Raw genomic sequence first — 18,078 nt, forward strand, 5'->3', positions numbered from 1 at the left:
ATCTTATCAATGACCCTCATTTAGAAAGCTTTAGAATGGAATATCTGCATTTCTGTCAGTGCGGTTTAATGACACAGGTTGAAAGAGGCTTCAACAAAAGCTCTCCACAATAAGATGAGATATTGAAGCGTGGTTCTATTAATATATAAAATTTTTTTAAGTGAAGTGAAGTCTTAAAAAAATACAATTTTACATTATAAATAGTCTAATATCTTGTTTTAGTAGCATGCATAATCAGCTACTTACTAGCTATTCCCTGTGCCTGTCTGAAAAAACAAAATAAAACTCAACTACAGTAACATTTTTCCTCACCATAGCCTGCTTCCTTTAGTCATCACTCTTTGATTAATAAATGTATCACAATACAATCATACTTCCAAATTTAACCTCTTTCTGTATCTTTGTCTGCAGCGTTGGAATGTTAAATATATAATCAAGAGCATAGCAAACAATTATACTTGCTACAATGGAAGCTGATATTAGCAATGCTTTATTAGACGACAATTGGATGTCAATACACACTTTTTGGAGATTTCCCCACTTAGGGACGGATAAAAGGTTTTATCTTATTATAGTTTTTCTACTATTTTGTCCACCTAATTTTATCAGTGAGGACTAAGTAAATATATATACATCTCATGTCTACACTACAGTTCAATAAGGGCACAAACTAAAGCCTCCACCTTTCACTGAGTCTGAACAAAAACTGAACAGGAGAATTTAGTGCAGGACTGTTGGAATGGACTGACTTGGCTTTAACCTCATATTCTTACCCCTGAGTGGAAATTCATTTATTCATTCATTCATCCGACAACAGCAAATTCACCACATAGACTCCATCACATCTCTGTTAATAAAATGCAAACTGCGTGATGTTTAAGAAGAATGAACATAAACCAGTCTCTATCACTGATCCCTGTCCTCCTCTGTCTGCTGATGATGAGGACTCTGCTTATAGCTATAGCTGCTACACTGCAAGTGTGCTGGCTGCTGTCTCATTGTCTGCCGGAACTTGTGGCACATTAGCTTGAACTGGTTGAATTGATTAAAACACAAACAACTTTACATAATTAAGGGTCTCATAGAAGTCTAAATAAGTCACTTTTCCAGCAAAGGTTTTCAAATTCAGTTGTGGATCAGCTGCACTTGTCTCCCCATCCCCCCCCCCCCCCCCCCTCCCTTCTGTCCCCCTGCACTCTCACTCTACACAAAATAAAATGAAAAGCAACCTTTTCTGTCACTATACTGTTAAAATCTGTGCACCATGCCTCCACAAAATGTCTGAGGTAGGGGAGATATCAGGTTACTCTGCTGCTGCATGTACATAGGGATTTCCAGTAACCTGTTTTCTTAAGTGCATATAAATGCAGTTGCTCGATTACCAGAGAAAGCAGATTCCTCAAAGTACCTTGGTTTCTTAAGAACATGTAAATGCAGTCACTGATGTTGTCCACTAGAGTTGAGGAGTAAGTTTGACTTTACCTAAGCTGTCTGCTCCCTCTCTGCTGTAGCCAGGGACAGTTAGTTGAGCTCCTCGCTCATACATGCAAAGAAGAAGCTGCTGCAGAAGTATATTTTCATAATCACTAATCCCCTTGGTGTCTTAAAGAATTGATATCCTATGAAGCCAGAACACAAATACTATTTATACTTCTGCGCTCTATTTAACATAGCTAACAAAATGTGTTCACTGTAAGGTCATTTACTTTATTGTCCCCAATTTTTCCAGGACCCCAAATATTTGTGTCCCAGGGGCTATTTTTAATGCCCCCGGGAAAACGGGACAGTGTTAATTTCAAGCCCTGGGCTCACATTTAAAACCAACTGTTTTTACTAATTTCCTTATCTGTTTTTCAATCTTAACATCTTATTAGTTTGTGTGCTCTCATGTGTTGTTCGTTCTTTATTCAAATATTCCCGCTGTTCTAATTTGTCTTTCCTCCTGTTAATTTATTATTTGTACTTTCTGACAGTATTTTTGCCTTCTATTTGTCTCTCCCTAAAGCCCAACACCATGCAATAATTGCACCCGATTCCACATCCTCCCATCAGCTGTGTCACCACACAACCTTGAGCAGCATGCTGCTGATTGGCTTCTGTGTTGATGATTTAGAGGTCATGAACCACAGCACTTGGAATTAATGGACTCTGTCGCATGACTACAGGGCCCTTGACAAATACACGCCTACATACACAGATGCCCAGGCTAGTAATAGACAGTCAATAGGAGTCACAGCCCTTACAAACCTAATTATGCGAACAAATGGCAGGCACCAGTCGGATACATACTGTTACACACACACAAAAATCATACAGGCTCAATTACTGTGCCACAACATCATGCAAAACGTAAATTGGAATGATCTTATGTTTATGATTACGAACATGTAAAGTCTAAAAACATAAGTTAATGTAACATACTAACACAGCCAAAGGCACACAGTTTATACATCAGATCAAATGATTGGCCTGGTGAAAAAGGCAGGTTAAAAACATGTATTACATACACAATGCAAGAATAGCAAAGGGTGGCACAAATAATCACATTAGCAGGAGACCAAATTATCATATTTACAATGGACTCCAGCAAATACTTGCTGTCGCTTTAAGCTTTGAGTACACAAGTGTTCCTACTGAGTTGTATTCTATGTCATGAATGGGAAAAGAGCAAGCCAGTGGAGGTAGTGTGATGCTTTAATTCTACTGTTAAACCTTAGGCCATTCTTATGGAAGTTACACTGACACGTACCAACTACCTAAATATGTTGCTAACCAAGTTCACCCCTTCGTGAGAACTGCATTCCCCGATGGCAGTGGACACTTTCAGCAGGATAATGCATGATGCTTCACCGCAAAAATTATTCAAGAATGGTTGAAGAAACACGATTTTGAGGTGTGGACTTTATTATCCAGATCTCAATCCAATCGAACATCTGATGTGCTGGAAAAACAAGGATCTGCTATTGACTGATTTGTGCCAGATAGAACAGATAGACAGAATACCATGAAAGGTCTAGTGTAGTCCATGCCTTGATGGGTCAAGACTGTTTTGGCAGCAAAAGGGGGGGCTGCTCAATATAAGCCAGGTAATAATAATGTTATGTCTGATCATACTACATATAACAAATTAAACCCTTTCTTTCAACCCTGTTGACAATTTGTCATAGCCAGGATGTTCCAAGAGAATCCAAAGCAATGTTGTAAATTTAAACAAATCTTTGAGCTAATTGAAAAAATCCAGCAAGACAGCTCCCTTTGAGGGCAAAGTTCTTTTGTAAAGTATGTAAGTTATTGATGCCGCAATTGTCAGAGCAAGCATCAAATAGTCCTTGCAAAGAAGAGTCATTGGACTCAACAAAATGCAAAGATCTAGTTGATGCAATGCAGGGATGAGAGAAAACAGATCAGAACTGACCGCCTGCCAAATTTGTTGGAAGGCAAACATTACAAATGCTCTGTAGAACATCTGTGTTGCATCCTCTGTTGTCTAAAGAAACCTTGGAGGAATTGATCTTTTTGAGTTTTTACTACTCAGCAATCTGGACAAAATCCAGTTAATTGTTTAATGACAAAAGCAAACAGAAAATGCATTCATTTGTTCATTGCAAATTTCTTGGTTAGTTCCAAATGGTAGAAACCACAGGGCACACCAGTTCAAAAAATGTGAGAAGTCAAAGTGTAGAGTCTTACCTGTGCATTTCTTGAGGCTACCGGGTCGTTTGCCATGCATCCCCAGTTTACAGTTAAAGTTTTCCTCCCAGAATTCTGCAAACCAAACATTTCTTCTGTTGTTGGATAGTGAGCGGCTACGGAAATACCGGTCAAATGCTGTTAACAGAAAAGAGATTGTAAAAATTAAAAAACATTTAGTGAAAAGAGTATATGAAATTTTCCTCCTATAAATCCACATTGACTACATCTACCTGTGCATGAAGAGAACTGAACCAGCATTATTTTAATGCCAAAAGTTGTTTTGAAAACCTTCCACATTTGGCATAATGATATAATACGTGAGGAGCACACAAATCCTGTAGAAGATAAGGACTTCTTTTCCACCAAGCCTGCAGCTACTAAAAATGAGGTGTTCGTGGTGGTGTAATTCATTCTGACTAACAAAAGCATATGTTATGAACGGCCTGTGGATCTAAAATATGATTGATTTTCTATGGAGCCATCCAGTACTCAAGCTTCCATCAAATACTGAAGCCAAGAGCAAGGTGAGCAAACATTTTGAAATGAACTTTCACAATACGTTGGCTACTTGTCCAATTTAATAAGCAAATAGATGGAGAAAAACAGGGAAGAATATATTTTTCCTCTCACAGGAATAGAAATACCTGTCAGAGGCTGCCAGGTTGAGAGGAAGACATGGGTGAAAGAAAAGACAAAATCACACTTTTTACGTGTACTGTATTCATACCAGAATTAATTGGGAAAACAGATTTCAGCTTTGTTGTCTATAAGGAAGGATTCAAAAACTGTATTGTTTAATGTCTACAGTCACATTTCTATTCATATACCCCTTGACAGCATAAGTACTAGGTTTGCTACTTGAAAACATGGGATGGTTTTAATTATTCCTGTGGACCTCAGGTATCCCCCACAAAAATGCAAAGAAGCATTTTCACTTCACTAATAAAACTAAGGTGATATTTTCAGCACTACTGGTACTGTAGATCAGGGGACCACAGTGCATGTACTCATAGAGGATGGGAAATACACTGGGGACTATCAGACTGACTAGGACAGCCTGTGCCATCCCTGACTCGCTGTAAAAGCTGACAAGACCTAGCTTGATTAATCTCCTCTGCTGTCAGGGAAATTGGTGCAGTGTGCACCTGTGTAGCACAATTCATGGTTAGACTGCTGGGTAGAGTGGCTTTACTGCCTGCATAGCTCAACAGGTAGCACATGTTATCTGGCAACACCTTGTGAGCACAACCTTACAAACATAAGCAGCTACCAAGCCTAGCTGTTTTATCTCCTGGCTTTATGCTAAGCTAAACTAGGGTTCACTACTATACCTCTCTTTAGGCCATCTACCTTCATTTTATTGCAAATATATGACAATGGTGGGAATGTTTTCATCTCTCTGCCCGAAGACAATTAAGCATATTTTCTATATTATGAAACAATTCCAACAATTAAAAAAAGTATTTGAGTAATATTTCAAGCTTCATATAAACTAAGTTGCTAGTAGCCTTATAGGGGAAAATGAAACGACAAAATACAGGGCTAGATAAGGATTTTGGATAGTCTTTTAATTTAGTACAGTAAATATAATACAAGGCCACTCCTATGTAAATGTGTTGTACAAAACAATAGAAACAACTCTCATTATAATAGCTTAGTAACACCTTCCTCAAAAATGACCAAGTGGAATCAACACCTCTGTCTCGAGTTGTCAAAACAGTATATTTTAAACTTGTTATAATTTGGGGATTTCATCGCAGCATTACTGAATTTGAAAGTGGGCTATGGTTTACCTAATTAAATTGCTAACTCTAATTGCTATGGACTCTATGATAACCCTCCTCGAGTTCCATCTCACAACCAACTTCTGTCTGTTCTTCACACCCTATAGCATGTTCCCTCATGTGGACCAGCAGACTTTGATTCATTTAAACTTGTACATAAACTCTCTCTCTATTCCTCACTTTCAGTTTATATCTTGTCGTCTTTGTGTCCCTCCAGGAGTCAATTATCTAATAAGGAGCTCTGACAGGGAGCAAATGAGGATATCCTCCCTAGCCTAATGGCAAAATCTTGTTGCCTGATGGGCTGGGATCAAGAATGAGGAGAACATGAGTGTATCTCACTTTCTGTTTCTCATTTTTCCCCAAGCCCCTTTAATTTGATCTATTAGACCATGAGCACACAAGCACACACAACGTTGACTTGCATTTGTCACAAAGCCAGGTCCATGGAACAAGTTACAGTGCATTCAAAATGTGTTCAGGCCCCCGTCCCTTTTTTCAATTTTGATGGGTTGCAGCCTGATATTGCAATCGTTTTCTCATTAATCTACATTAATCCCTTGTAATGACAAAGTAAAGACAGACTTTTAGAAAAGTCTGTAAATTTGTTCTTAAAAAAAAAAAGGAAAAAAACTTAAACATCACATAAGTACATACGTTTTCAGACCCTTTTCTTAATACTTTGCTGAAGCACCTTTAGCAGCAATTACAGTTTTGTCTAGCCACTGTGCCATAAAGCCCAGATCGGTGGAGGGCTACAGTGATAGTTGTCCTTCTGCAACTTTGTCCCATCTCACCACAGGATCTCTGGAGCTCAGTCAGAGTGACTTTCAGGTTCTGTGCCTCTCTTACTAAGGCGCTTCTTCCCTGATTGTACAGTTTGGCCGGGTGACCAGGTCTTGGAGGAGCCTGGTCGTCCCAGACTTCCTCTATTTGAGAATTATGGAGGCCACTATGATCTTGGGAACCTCCCGCGCAGCAGAAATGTTTTCGTAATCGTACCTAGATCTGTGTCTTTAAATTATCCTGTGCTTGAGCTCTACAGCCATGATGTCCTTTGACATCATGGCTCATTTGTCATCATTTGTTTTTAGGGGTACTGAGTATAAATTAATGAGAGGAAAAAAAGAATACGAATGAAGATTGCATAACAAAGTTGAAAAAAGTAAAAGGGGTCTGAAAACTTTCTGAATGCACTGTACATATAGTTTAAGAGATTCCTTCTATTTTGCAGTTTACTGTTATTAACTATACGTGTTACCACATCATTGCACTGCATGGTAACATGCGTATATTGTTTTTACACACACTTACCATCTACAGATGCACGTTTGGGAAGAATGGTGATTGCTCCCTCAGCCACTCTCTCTTGCCCAATCACAGGAGAGATCTTGGACCCCCAGCTGTCTGAACCCACCCACAGGAAGTGACCAGTCTGGTTGTTCCGTTTAGCTGCATCCAGAACTCGTCTGTTTGAGGGTAAATAAGCAGAAAATGTTTATGCAAACCAATAAAAGTCAACTAAAAGGGGTCAATGCTTGTTAGATGCCTCAGACTTCACACAATATTAACTGTTAAGGAACATAGGCACCCTCTTCTGAGCCCCTGGGAAACTGTCCGTATATTTACTATTACTTCCAAAGAATATTGCTTGCAAGGTTATTTAATTTATCTAGAAAAGGATCAATTTTCTTACTCATTTTTTTTCAAATTTAAATCATTTAGCCAAACAAGAGATAAGCAGGTAACCCATTCTAACCAATGTAGCAGGCATAAGAAATGAGACAAAATACTTCATAAGATGACAGGTGATTCCCATAACAGTTATTATGGCATGATGTAATCTTACATGCTCTACAAGCCTGGCTGAAGTCCACTTGAACAAGACAGTGCCTGTACCATGGACAAAGTAGCAACAGATGAATGAAAAAAAATGTAAATGGGAAACACTTGACGGAGTAACTTGTACAATCTAATTCAAATAATTGGCAAGAGGCAATTAATAAGAACATATATGTGTAACTATAAAGACCTTGGATACAATCAGGAGTTTAATATCTATGATACTGTTATTTTCTTACAGTAATAATCACATCATTGCTCTTTTGAAGCTAAAATAGGCAACTTAATCTAGTTCTAACATGAGACACAGTAAGGGCGAACCTTGCTCAAAAACTTGAATAAGTGAATTTACACTTATGAGTCTGGACGATACATTGTGGAGCCTATTTTTAGTAAAGATATAATATTCAAAAAAATACTGTAACCTTAACCCTGTTACATACTGTAGCGTTTCTTTTTTTAGAGTCCAGGCAAAACTGCCACACACTGTGTTACTACACCAAAACTAAAATTGAAGACAGCAGAAAAATGGCAAGTGGTGGCAGTGGGACACTTGTTTAAGGTACATACCGTATGTCATCCTCATTAGCAAACATAATGATGGCTCTGGCATTAGAGGTCTCCAGCAGGCGTCTGATGATCTTGTCAAATTCTCCTGGTCTGGGCTCCCTAGGGATCTTCAAGGACTGGGCAATACACACACCACCTGGGAGAGAGGCACAGAAAGAGGACTAAAATCTATTATGGCTTTTTTACCCCCAGACTAAGGACTTTTCTATGGATAATAGGATAAATTGATAGATAGCATGAGCATCAACAGCCCCTTAGAATATCCAAAAAAATCCAAGACAATGTCCTTTATTTCACTCACAATATGTGATAATGAGGCAGATTTCTGTCACTTTCCTCAGCACCTTAGAAACACAGGCACAAAAGTGATGTAAACATTTTTGAATGAGTTTGGGTCAACAAATGGGCACCCGCATGAACAAAAAGACAACACATTTCATACCGTTTCACACACAGAATGCCAAATTCTATACAGCTTTGCACTAATCAAGTTTTTATATTTAATCAATTCCATTCATTTGCTGTTTTTTTTTATTAGCAGTAGGTTTGTGTGTATGTAAGAGTATAGGATTATGTCCTTGTTTACATTACTGTTATATCTTTAACGGGTAGTACATCGTACAACTGACTTTGTATACCCTTGTCTCTAGTGTGTTTATCTATATTTTTGGGGTTTGTGTGTAGGAGTGTGAATGATGTCCCCTTTCCTCCCTGCCTGTTCCAGCCCATTTATTGAACATCTGTATAGTCTGTCACTTTTGTTATATCACTCCTCTTAATCACACACACACACACACGCTCACAAATCAGCGTGTATGGCGGCTAAAACAAATACTCATTGGCCTCAAATTAAAACCCTCTGAAGGATAATCATTGAAGTGGCAAAATCTGCATAGGCATCCCATCTTCTCCTCACATGTACATGTCCACATGTATGTACACACACACGCATGCACTGATGGACGGGCGCATGCACACATCCGAAGCAGCGGTGACAAATACTTGAAAGTTCTGCAGACTTTCTCAAGGATAATCAACAACTTATCATATACTTTTGTATATGTGCATAGCAAATAATGCATACAATATGCACACACACACACACACAAGTGCTGATGTTTGCATTCTCTACCCATTGTCCTTGCAGCAGTACAAAGGTGATTACATCGTTTATTTTATAGTGTCACACCCATCATCAATAACTGTCCTGTAGAGAACAGACTTCTCAGATAAAGATTGTATATGAAATTATGTCTTTGTGCTTTATGAACACACATTCTGTCTGTCTTTCTCTCCCTCACACACACCCACCCACCCCTGACTGTCAGTGTCATAGCCAAATTCACTGCTGCTCCTTAAGCACTTTTCATCTTTGATGGTGCCAAAAAGCAGCTCATTAAAAGTGAATGTCAGTTATTAGTGTGCTACTTCACTGATAGAAAAGCTGTGAGGTTAGGCCAGGTGAAACAATTTTTCTCCCCTTTCTAATACTCGTACTCACAGTTGAAATCAGTAGTTATTAAATAAAAAGGGGAGAGAGATTTAACAACCAAGCCTTTGTTTATCACAACAATCTAGACAAAGGATGTGTGTTATTTTGCAAAGTTATACCCAACATAAAGAAAGACAGGTGACATAAATATTGTAAACAATAACACCCAAGTCGATGCTGCTGTGTTGTCTGTTAACGTATAGTTTAAAGCTCCTCCAATGAAAAACTTTACTCAAATGTGAAAAAGTGTTCGTGTGAACAAACCACAAACTACAGGCTACAAGTTTCAATTTCCGTGAAGATCTTGGTTTAAAACCTGCATCTCAGATACAGCACCTGACATGGTGTGAAAGCTTTTTGTGGGCCAAATCAAACAACCATCTTACTGCCAACTGTTTTCTAAAGAAAGAAACTGTGGCTGTTGACACCAGAGACACATTTGCATATTAATAAATAGAGCAGTAAACACATGATCTGGCACTCAATAGTGTGCCCCATTGTTTAATTGAGACTAAATTAGCCACTGTATTTAGATAAAGTGTGAAAAGCTGTTGAGTTTTTTTCCAACTTACAGCCTGAGCGTCACTTGATCTCAACACAATCATTTCACTTCACTCCAACCCCAAAATACACAATCTGCAGGCTTATAATTTAGCTGATAAAGTTTTTGAAAATGGATAATTAATTGTTTAGAGTCCTCACATCACAATCAAGGCATGCTAATGTGAGACCAGTCAGATGTTCTCTTTATTCGCTGCAGATAAAGGAATGGTCTGTGCCGTGTTGGATCACAGTGATAGCCAGTTATTACACAATCCACCAATTGTAGCACGTTCATCTACAGCGAGCTAATTGAATTATGATCTCAAAATTCGCTAAGCAGCAAAACACTAAGCTCTTGGTTTATCTCTAATAACCTGATTACTGAAGCTTCAACGTAGGATAGAATGTGACTGAATCCTAATTCCTTGGATCTATTCATGTGGATCTTTGTGAATGTGTACCTAGTTTGTTTTCTGTGAGTGTAGGTGTGAAGCATATTCTTGTGAGCCTAAATGCCTGATTCAGTGCATACTGTATGTGCAGCTGTCAAGCAATAGGCAAGATGCATGTGTGTGTGTGAGCATTCGACAGTCTAAAAAAGATGTAGTTTTCAAATAGTGATGATTAAATGTTAAGTGCAATCAGGACTTCACCAAATGAAACCCCTTATACTTAAGGGTTTTTTATTTGGATCACATTCTATTTTGAGATTTAATTCATTCTGTTTCAGGAGGAAACACCACTGTCTAAGTTTAATTAACAAGCTGCTTCCCTCCCACACTCCCCTCTCTGCACCACTTCATCCATTAACCAAAATAAGCATGAATGGAGAGGAAATTAAGAGGGACTTACTCATCTCTCTAACATCTCTCTGTGTTTATCTAGCTCCTTTCATTTTTGCCTTCAGCTTGTAGAAAACTTCCTAAAGCGTAGTTCACCAGTATTTCTCTCTTATTTTATCTGTCCTTCTATCCCCTGGGAAATTTAATCATCACTTTTACAACATATTTATTAAAGAAGTGCACAGACATGTCATAAAAATCATGAACTAAAATACTCACATGCACAGAAATGTGACAAGAAGAATAAACTGATAAACAAATACGTATATGTAAGAAATAACTATTGAATTGCTGTTACATTATGGCTTTTGAGAGATTCAGGAATTGGAAAGCTGTCATTTTTGCACCTTTCCTTTTCCCTCTTCATCTCTGTTGCCATCCAAACTCCATCTTTCAATTCACACACTGTTATCATTGACATTTGCATTTGTTTTCCATTTTCAACCTGGTAATTTATAATACTGTTAAGAAAATGTCTCCAGTACTACTCATTTGTAAATCGTCATACAGCTCACCGTACCCTTGAATATCTCTTAATTCAATGCTAATGTATCTTGTAATGTATTTATACCAGCACAGCTTGGACACGGATGGACTTAATTTAAATGTGATTTCCTGCTAAGCAAAATGGGTAATAAGGATAACTCCAAACCTCCTGGAGTGTGTGTTTCGCCTATGGCGCCCTCTATTGTTAACCAAACTACAACTACAAGTTCTTGTAATTGATTTTACAATACATTTTCTGTTATTACGTTCCGTATTGTTAATTAATGGAATTGTGAAATACCGTTCCATGACAAACTGTAACAGCCCTATGTCCGAGCACAGAAGAGCATAGCAGAGCGAGTACACAGTAGACCAGATGGGACTGAGTTCGAGCTTGATGCTAGCCCTCGCATAAGTTACACCTTGTCGCTTTAGGATACTGTGTCATTCTCACAATTTTCCTCGTGCCCACACACACACACGCACGGGCGCACGCCTTCAATTGTGCTATTAACACCGCTGGAACTGAATATGAGGTTCTCTGTGCCCAACAAATCATTTGTAAATTCATATCTTTCTCCAGTTTAGCAAACATTTCTTTGCTAAAAACCACCCACTCCCACACAAATACCTGCCAGTGAACTGATACTAAGAGAGAATTCTCACACATACTGATTATGACACACTCTCTTATCCTCCAAACCTCATTAGCACTGCTATAAAATTAAAAGTTGCCCTCTGCTGCTTTATGCTTTGTTCACTGCTTGGGGCTGCAGAGTGGGCCTTTGAAGTTGATTTATGTGTGTGGCTTTTTACACATGTTTGTGTGGGTTTGTCTAGGCGAATGAATGCTTGTCTGTGCACCTAATTGTATGAACTCAAGTTAATATGAGTACAAGACATATGTAGATTTTTTTCCCCGTGTCTTTTCTTGGGGTGTGGATTAAGCGGTGCAGTAAATATTGTGTTCTGCATTTTTTCACTCCAAGCTGAAACTTATCCCCAGGCTTTCTAATGAATCATTGACAGCACCCACAGAAACGCTGTCCCAGGAAATTTACATCCTCCCATTAAAATATGCCTTAAAGGACACAGGCCTTAGAGCCTCAAATGGGCCTGAAAATTTAAGATGGTCCTAACCCGAACTCAAAAAGATGCTGCTCAGACCTGAAACAAGCCCGAGGTGGAAATTATTTTGCCAGCCTATAATGTACTGTACCAAGGCCTGAAATTGCTTACAATTCACTGATAAAAAAAAACACTGATAAAGGGTATCTGAAAAATGGTTGTTTCAGTTTACAGAAAATGCTTTTTACTTTTGGTAAATATTTGTTAGATTAGCACAATGTAAGAACACACAGAGATAAAATTATGAGAGATTTCTCCTCAGTGTGCATCAGCAATTGGATATTGGATATTTGCAATGGTCTACTGTGCACAAAGTTGTGCCCCACAAAATACAATGATTTGTGGTATCTACATAAAACAGCTAATTCAGTCTATGGGCAGTGTGTTAAACCTAAATTTAATAATGCAGTCATAGACACTGAAAATATATATTCATACTATAAATGGTACATACTGTACTAGAATACATGTTCAATAGTCAGTGGTCAAGGCAAACAAAGGAAACCCAGATAGGGTAAAGCTTTTATTAAACCTAAATCCAAATGTTCATGTTTTCCTATTTAGATTTTTTTTTTAAATCCTAAACTTTCAAACTAAAAACAATTAACTTGTGACCCCCCCTAGTTCATAAGCTGCGTGTCAACACTTGATAAATGTGTTTTAACATACTTTAATGGATTTGGTCTCTAAGCAGTTCTCATAGTTTATTATCAAATACACACAAATGGAAACTTTTGGTGTACCACAATTCGAAAATTTGACATTTTTTCCTCTTTTTTGTGTCGCCAAAAAAGGACAACATACAGTAAATGTATAGTGTGCGACATCCTCATCTTTCATTATATTAATTTTGCAATATAATAACTGTAGAGAATCTGTTAACACACACCCATCTATCTCTTCTAATTTTGTTACCTTAAGTAAAAGTATTGACAAATATTGTAGAACCCTCAACCGCCACCCCTTTCTGCTTGTACATCTGCATTATAATCAAATTTGTAGTTACTGTGGGTATTCTATGTCATGTTGTAGTACTGGATACAGTAACAGCATGGTCCAATTAGTCCATCCTGCCTCTGTCCTCTATTAATTGCATTTAAGTCATTTTTTTGTGTTATCACTCAGCTAAAAATAGGATTTTTGAAATGTCAATATCCATCCTTACACTGAGACTGAATTAAAAAGCAGGACTTTGACTTTCGCTTCATCTGTATTTTAAAAATAGAGAACACGCTGTTCCTATTCTCAGTACACAGATATCTAAATGTACACAGGGAGAACAGATTGGACTTTGTACAGACATAGAAATCTTTTATTATGCCTGTGCTTGTGCACAAAAGACTGAAAGAAGAGACCCACAAAAACACACAAAGGAGACAGAGTGTGTGAACAAGAGAGAAAAAGAGACAGATGGAGACAGAAGATCTTGGCCTTTTAACATCTTACTTCGTCTACCATCACCTGTGTGTGTGTGTGTGTGTGTGTGTGTGTGTGTGTGTGTGTGTGTGTGTGTGTGTGTACGAGCAGTTTTGTCTTCACCGCAGGAGTCGAGCAGTCTGGCTGTCTAGCTGAAGTCAGCAATTGCTCAGGTCTGAGGGAATACAGGTGGACACCCACAGCATAAAGAGAAAACTTGTTTGTAAGTGTGTGTGTCTGTTTCAGCAGTCCTCTAGAAACAAGGCTCCTGTGTGATCCAACAATTCTAGCATATTAGAAATGCAACTTGGCTCGTAGTACCCAGACAGTACTTGTATCAGTAAAGAACCCTATTATAGAAGAAGTATTTGTAAAACCCAAGAGCCCGGTCCAACCTTTGATTCAAACTGTTTGTTTGCAGAGGGTAAGGAGATAAAGCAAGATTGAATGTTATGCAGATGGATAAGCATATTCCAGGCACGATAATCTCACCAAGTACAAAGAGAGAGCAGCAGCCTCTCAAATGAACTGTTTACTATCACTGCTGTGGTGAGAGCTGACAAGTGCAACTAGAGACTAGTTTTGTAAGTCCTCAGGCAGGAAACAAGTCAGTTCCTGTCTCCATTGAGTCGCCTGACCTTTTGCCACCTGCTATGCATCGCCAATGCTTCCTATCAATCAGATTAAACCCAATGGCTTTCTGCTGGATGGCAGGAGGCCAAAAGTGGAATCAGGCAGGTCAGACAAAAGTAAGGATGGATGAAGAGGAGGACAAAGGAAGGGAGGGTATGAATGAGAGTAGGACAAGAGGTAGGATAAACAGAAAAAGAGATAAGCACAAAAGGAGAGAAAAAAGAAGTTGGGAGGGAAGAATTGGAAAGGGATGGAAAGATGAAGGGCATGAGGCAAGGAAAGAAAGAGATAAGCAAGAGATGATTGGATGTCAGAACACAGATAAAAAGCACAAGGTCAACGTTAAGCTCAGAGATCACAGAGAGAACATGTCCACTTCTCTGTCTGGTACTTTTCTACCCCCCACCCCCCGCTCTCTGTGACTTCTGAGTGTCTCGCTTTCTTCTACTTTAATGCTGTCAACACTTTCGCTCTTTCCCTGAGAGAAGAATTTTCTTTCATTTCATTCACATTTTCTCTCTCCCTCTCTCTTTCTCCTACACACGCTATCTGACAGTAATCAGACATCCAATTACAGCAGTGCCCTCAGACTACGGCTGTTTGTGTGTATGTGTGTGCATGTGTGTGTGTGCTGCAGCTTTGCTGTTTTCTTCTGAACACACAGACTGATAGAGCATCAGATCCCTGCTGATGCTGGTTACTCCACAGGCAAGATGCCCTGCTGTTCTCCAGCCCATGTCTTATCTGGGGACACATAAACCCACAGATATGCTGCAAACATACAGAAAGTACTAGATACACAGTGGGGCCCAAACGTCTGAGGTTTAATTTAAAACATGAAATGCTGGAGATATTCAGAAAGTTTGAGGATAAGAAGTTATAATGTAAGATGAAGAAATCTTTAAGATCCTGCATTATTTATCTGTCAGGAATAAGATTTAAACAAATTTCAGTGACTGAGTTTCTTGCATATTTTCCTTTGCAGTATATAGTACAATCACTAATAGTAGTAAAAAAAAATAAAATAGTAAAACATGCCAACACTTTCCAGTGGATCACGGGACAGTCTCTGGAAGTCTTATTTATTGATGAACAGAAGTTAGAGATTTTTGTCAGAAAAAGAATGCTGTAAGGAGACAAAGAGGATAAATACAATAAGTGTGTTGCTTACTCTGGAGTCGAAGGACAAAAGAGACCAAAGATGAGAAAGCAATGCTGACTATCTTGGACAGCTCCACTATTGCCTCAAATTATGAGAACCGTATTGGGGACACAAGATGTTTGGACAAACTCTTAGAATGTTCATGCAAGCTCAAGTGAAGGCTGCCCTTACAGCAAAATGGTGCTGCAAAAACTGTTAACCGAGTTTCTAAAATAATGCAAAGTCTGTCTACATTTATAAAAGATTCAGCTCCCACAGTGTTTCTCTTATGATTTGTATTGAAAAAAAGTGTTTAAGTGCATGTCATCAAACACACATGTACAAAGACAAGTATACAAAACGTTACAAACTGAAAATGCATGTTGTGTGTACATTAAAAAGCATACAATATAGGCCTAAACGCTTGCATGCATACACACATACAGATTCAAACACTAATTCTCACACACATGCATCCTATAGCAAGCATATTCTGTTCCATTCCCCCTTAACATTGGAGATGTTAAGGGGGATCTTATGATGAACATAAGATGTAGGTTTATTGTTTAGGTTACTAATTAACGTCAATATAGAGTAAGGATCATTTGGTTTTATTTTTTTCAGTAATAAATTGTTTTGTTTAAGAATAGGCAAATTGATGTGTTTGGATGTTTGGATGTATTCTGTGGAAATCTGATATTTTCCAAGCATGTTCAGGATATGTACACACAGACATTTTGTAGAAGCCAAATTTTTGGCCTATGATGTTGACAAACTAGGGTACTTGAAGTCTGAAGGCAGTGTACAGGCAGCATGAGGTCTTGCTTGGAATAAAGAAGCAGATGTTGTGCCTTTGACATATACTGTATACAGCACCTAATGGAGCATGGTTTGTGCATCTGTAAAATATTTTTGTGGGCAAAATACTTGATTCTAACTGTTTCCAAAAACACACATGCACAGCAGACAAGAACAAATATGATCAATCATCGGCAAAATGAGCAGAGATCCAACAATTATTCAGCGTTGTGCTTAAATGAAAAAACAAACAAACAAAAAACACACACAAACAAGGCTTTATCAATGTTTATCTCTGCCAAATCAACAGAATCAGTCACCCAGCTGTGCACAAAGAGCCAACTGTGAAAGGAAAATTGTACAACGGACAAGTTAATGTACTCCAAAGTGACAGTTATAGTGCTAAACTAAACACGTAGTCATGCATTTATTAAATATTTAGTAGAAACTCCATCGATAAGTCGGCACAGTGCACACACAGCTGGCCAATGAGCCAATAGACCCATAGAAAGCTCAGCCAGTAATGTGTTTCTATTAGAATCTGCCAATGAGTAGAATATATTGGAGACATTATGGCTTATGAATAGCAATGAACATGGAGACTTATTGCTACTGATAGCATCTGTGTGGGCAAACATAATGTCTGAATAGCAGTGTTTGGCTGTCGGTGAATACATTACAAGTTGTCTATAGACTTGTGTCTGCTTATGTGCATGTAAGTGTGTTCACGACACCTGACACTGGCAGAGGCTGTTGTGCGTTATGCTAATCGGCCACTTCAGTTACATGGGTGGGATGATAATTCTGTGTGAGCTTTAAAAATATTGCCACACTCTCTTATTATACTGCATATGGATATGACAGTGGGCAGGCAAACACATTTATTGTGGGGTTGTTTTGTGTATTGTCAATTTTTAATATGTTGAAGGATTTGGACTTCTTCTCCTTGGAAAAACATCTTCTACTACAACTTCTTTTTAACCCATTAAGCCTGGATGTAGCATATCTGCTACAGAGGCTGATAAATATGGCTCTTAGTAAAAGTTAGAATTCAGTGACGTTTAATTCTACTAAAATTTTGTGAGGCACAAAAAAAGTCAACTGTTGATTTATCTTTGTGATGCTACTTAAAAAAAACGTCTGACCTAATTTTTTCATATTTATATTGTTCATGAAACCACACAATTGTCTGGCAAAACCTCGTCAAGTTGAAGCAACTTCTGAAGATGTTCACTAAAAATGTATATAATTAATTTGTAATTCAAAGAAGATTACCATGACAAACATAGTTTGCTTGAAATAATGGCATTAATGTGTACAAAAAAATTGTTCAGGCCACACATCTCCAAGCAACTGCATGTAGCCTAATCTTGTTATCATGATATTAACAGTAATATTTTTACAGTATTATTTTATTTTAAGGTAAAGTTAAAGACAGTAAACCTCATCAGCTTTCACTGATCCTATTCAAATAGGTTCAATCCAATACAGTGTGCTGTTTTCTTCAAAGGGAATATAAAGACTAACTTATTCTATAGGGAGGTGCTGTAAATGCACTATTACTTTGGCCAAAGTTGCCCCATGCATATATTTCACTAAATCAATATGTCTTGCACAAGTATTCTTTAGGTATTGATGCACATTCTGTTGGCCTAGGGCTCTGCTTCTTGCAGCATCAATGGTCACAGCGCTTAGTGCCAAAAGCTCCAA

The 18,078-nt window shown here is 38.2% G+C and overlaps 1 protein-coding gene across 4 annotated transcripts in view; it reads right to left on the bottom strand.

Moving 5' to 3' along the window:
* Positions 1 to 18,078, bottom strand: part of grm8a (glutamate receptor, metabotropic 8a) — a 197,878-nt gene that overhangs the window by 60,291 nt on the left and 119,509 nt on the right. For all 4 annotated transcript variants that reach the window (XM_067489962.1, XM_067489961.1, XM_067489964.1 and 1 more), the window contains exons 4-6: positions 7,890 to 8,025; positions 6,792 to 6,946; positions 3,691 to 3,828 (exon numbers count right to left, since the gene is read on the bottom strand). In XM_067489962.1, coding sequence (XP_067346063.1) covers positions 3,691 to 3,828; positions 6,792 to 6,946; positions 7,890 to 8,025 — 429 coding nt within the window. The remainder of the gene's footprint in view (positions 1 to 3,690; positions 3,829 to 6,791; positions 6,947 to 7,889; positions 8,026 to 18,078) is intronic.

The sequence above is a fragment of the Channa argus genome, chromosome 21 (assembly GCF_033026475.1).
Source record: "Channa argus isolate prfri chromosome 21, Channa argus male v1.0, whole genome shotgun sequence".
Lineage (NCBI taxonomy): Eukaryota > Metazoa > Chordata > Actinopteri > Anabantiformes > Channidae > Channa > Channa argus.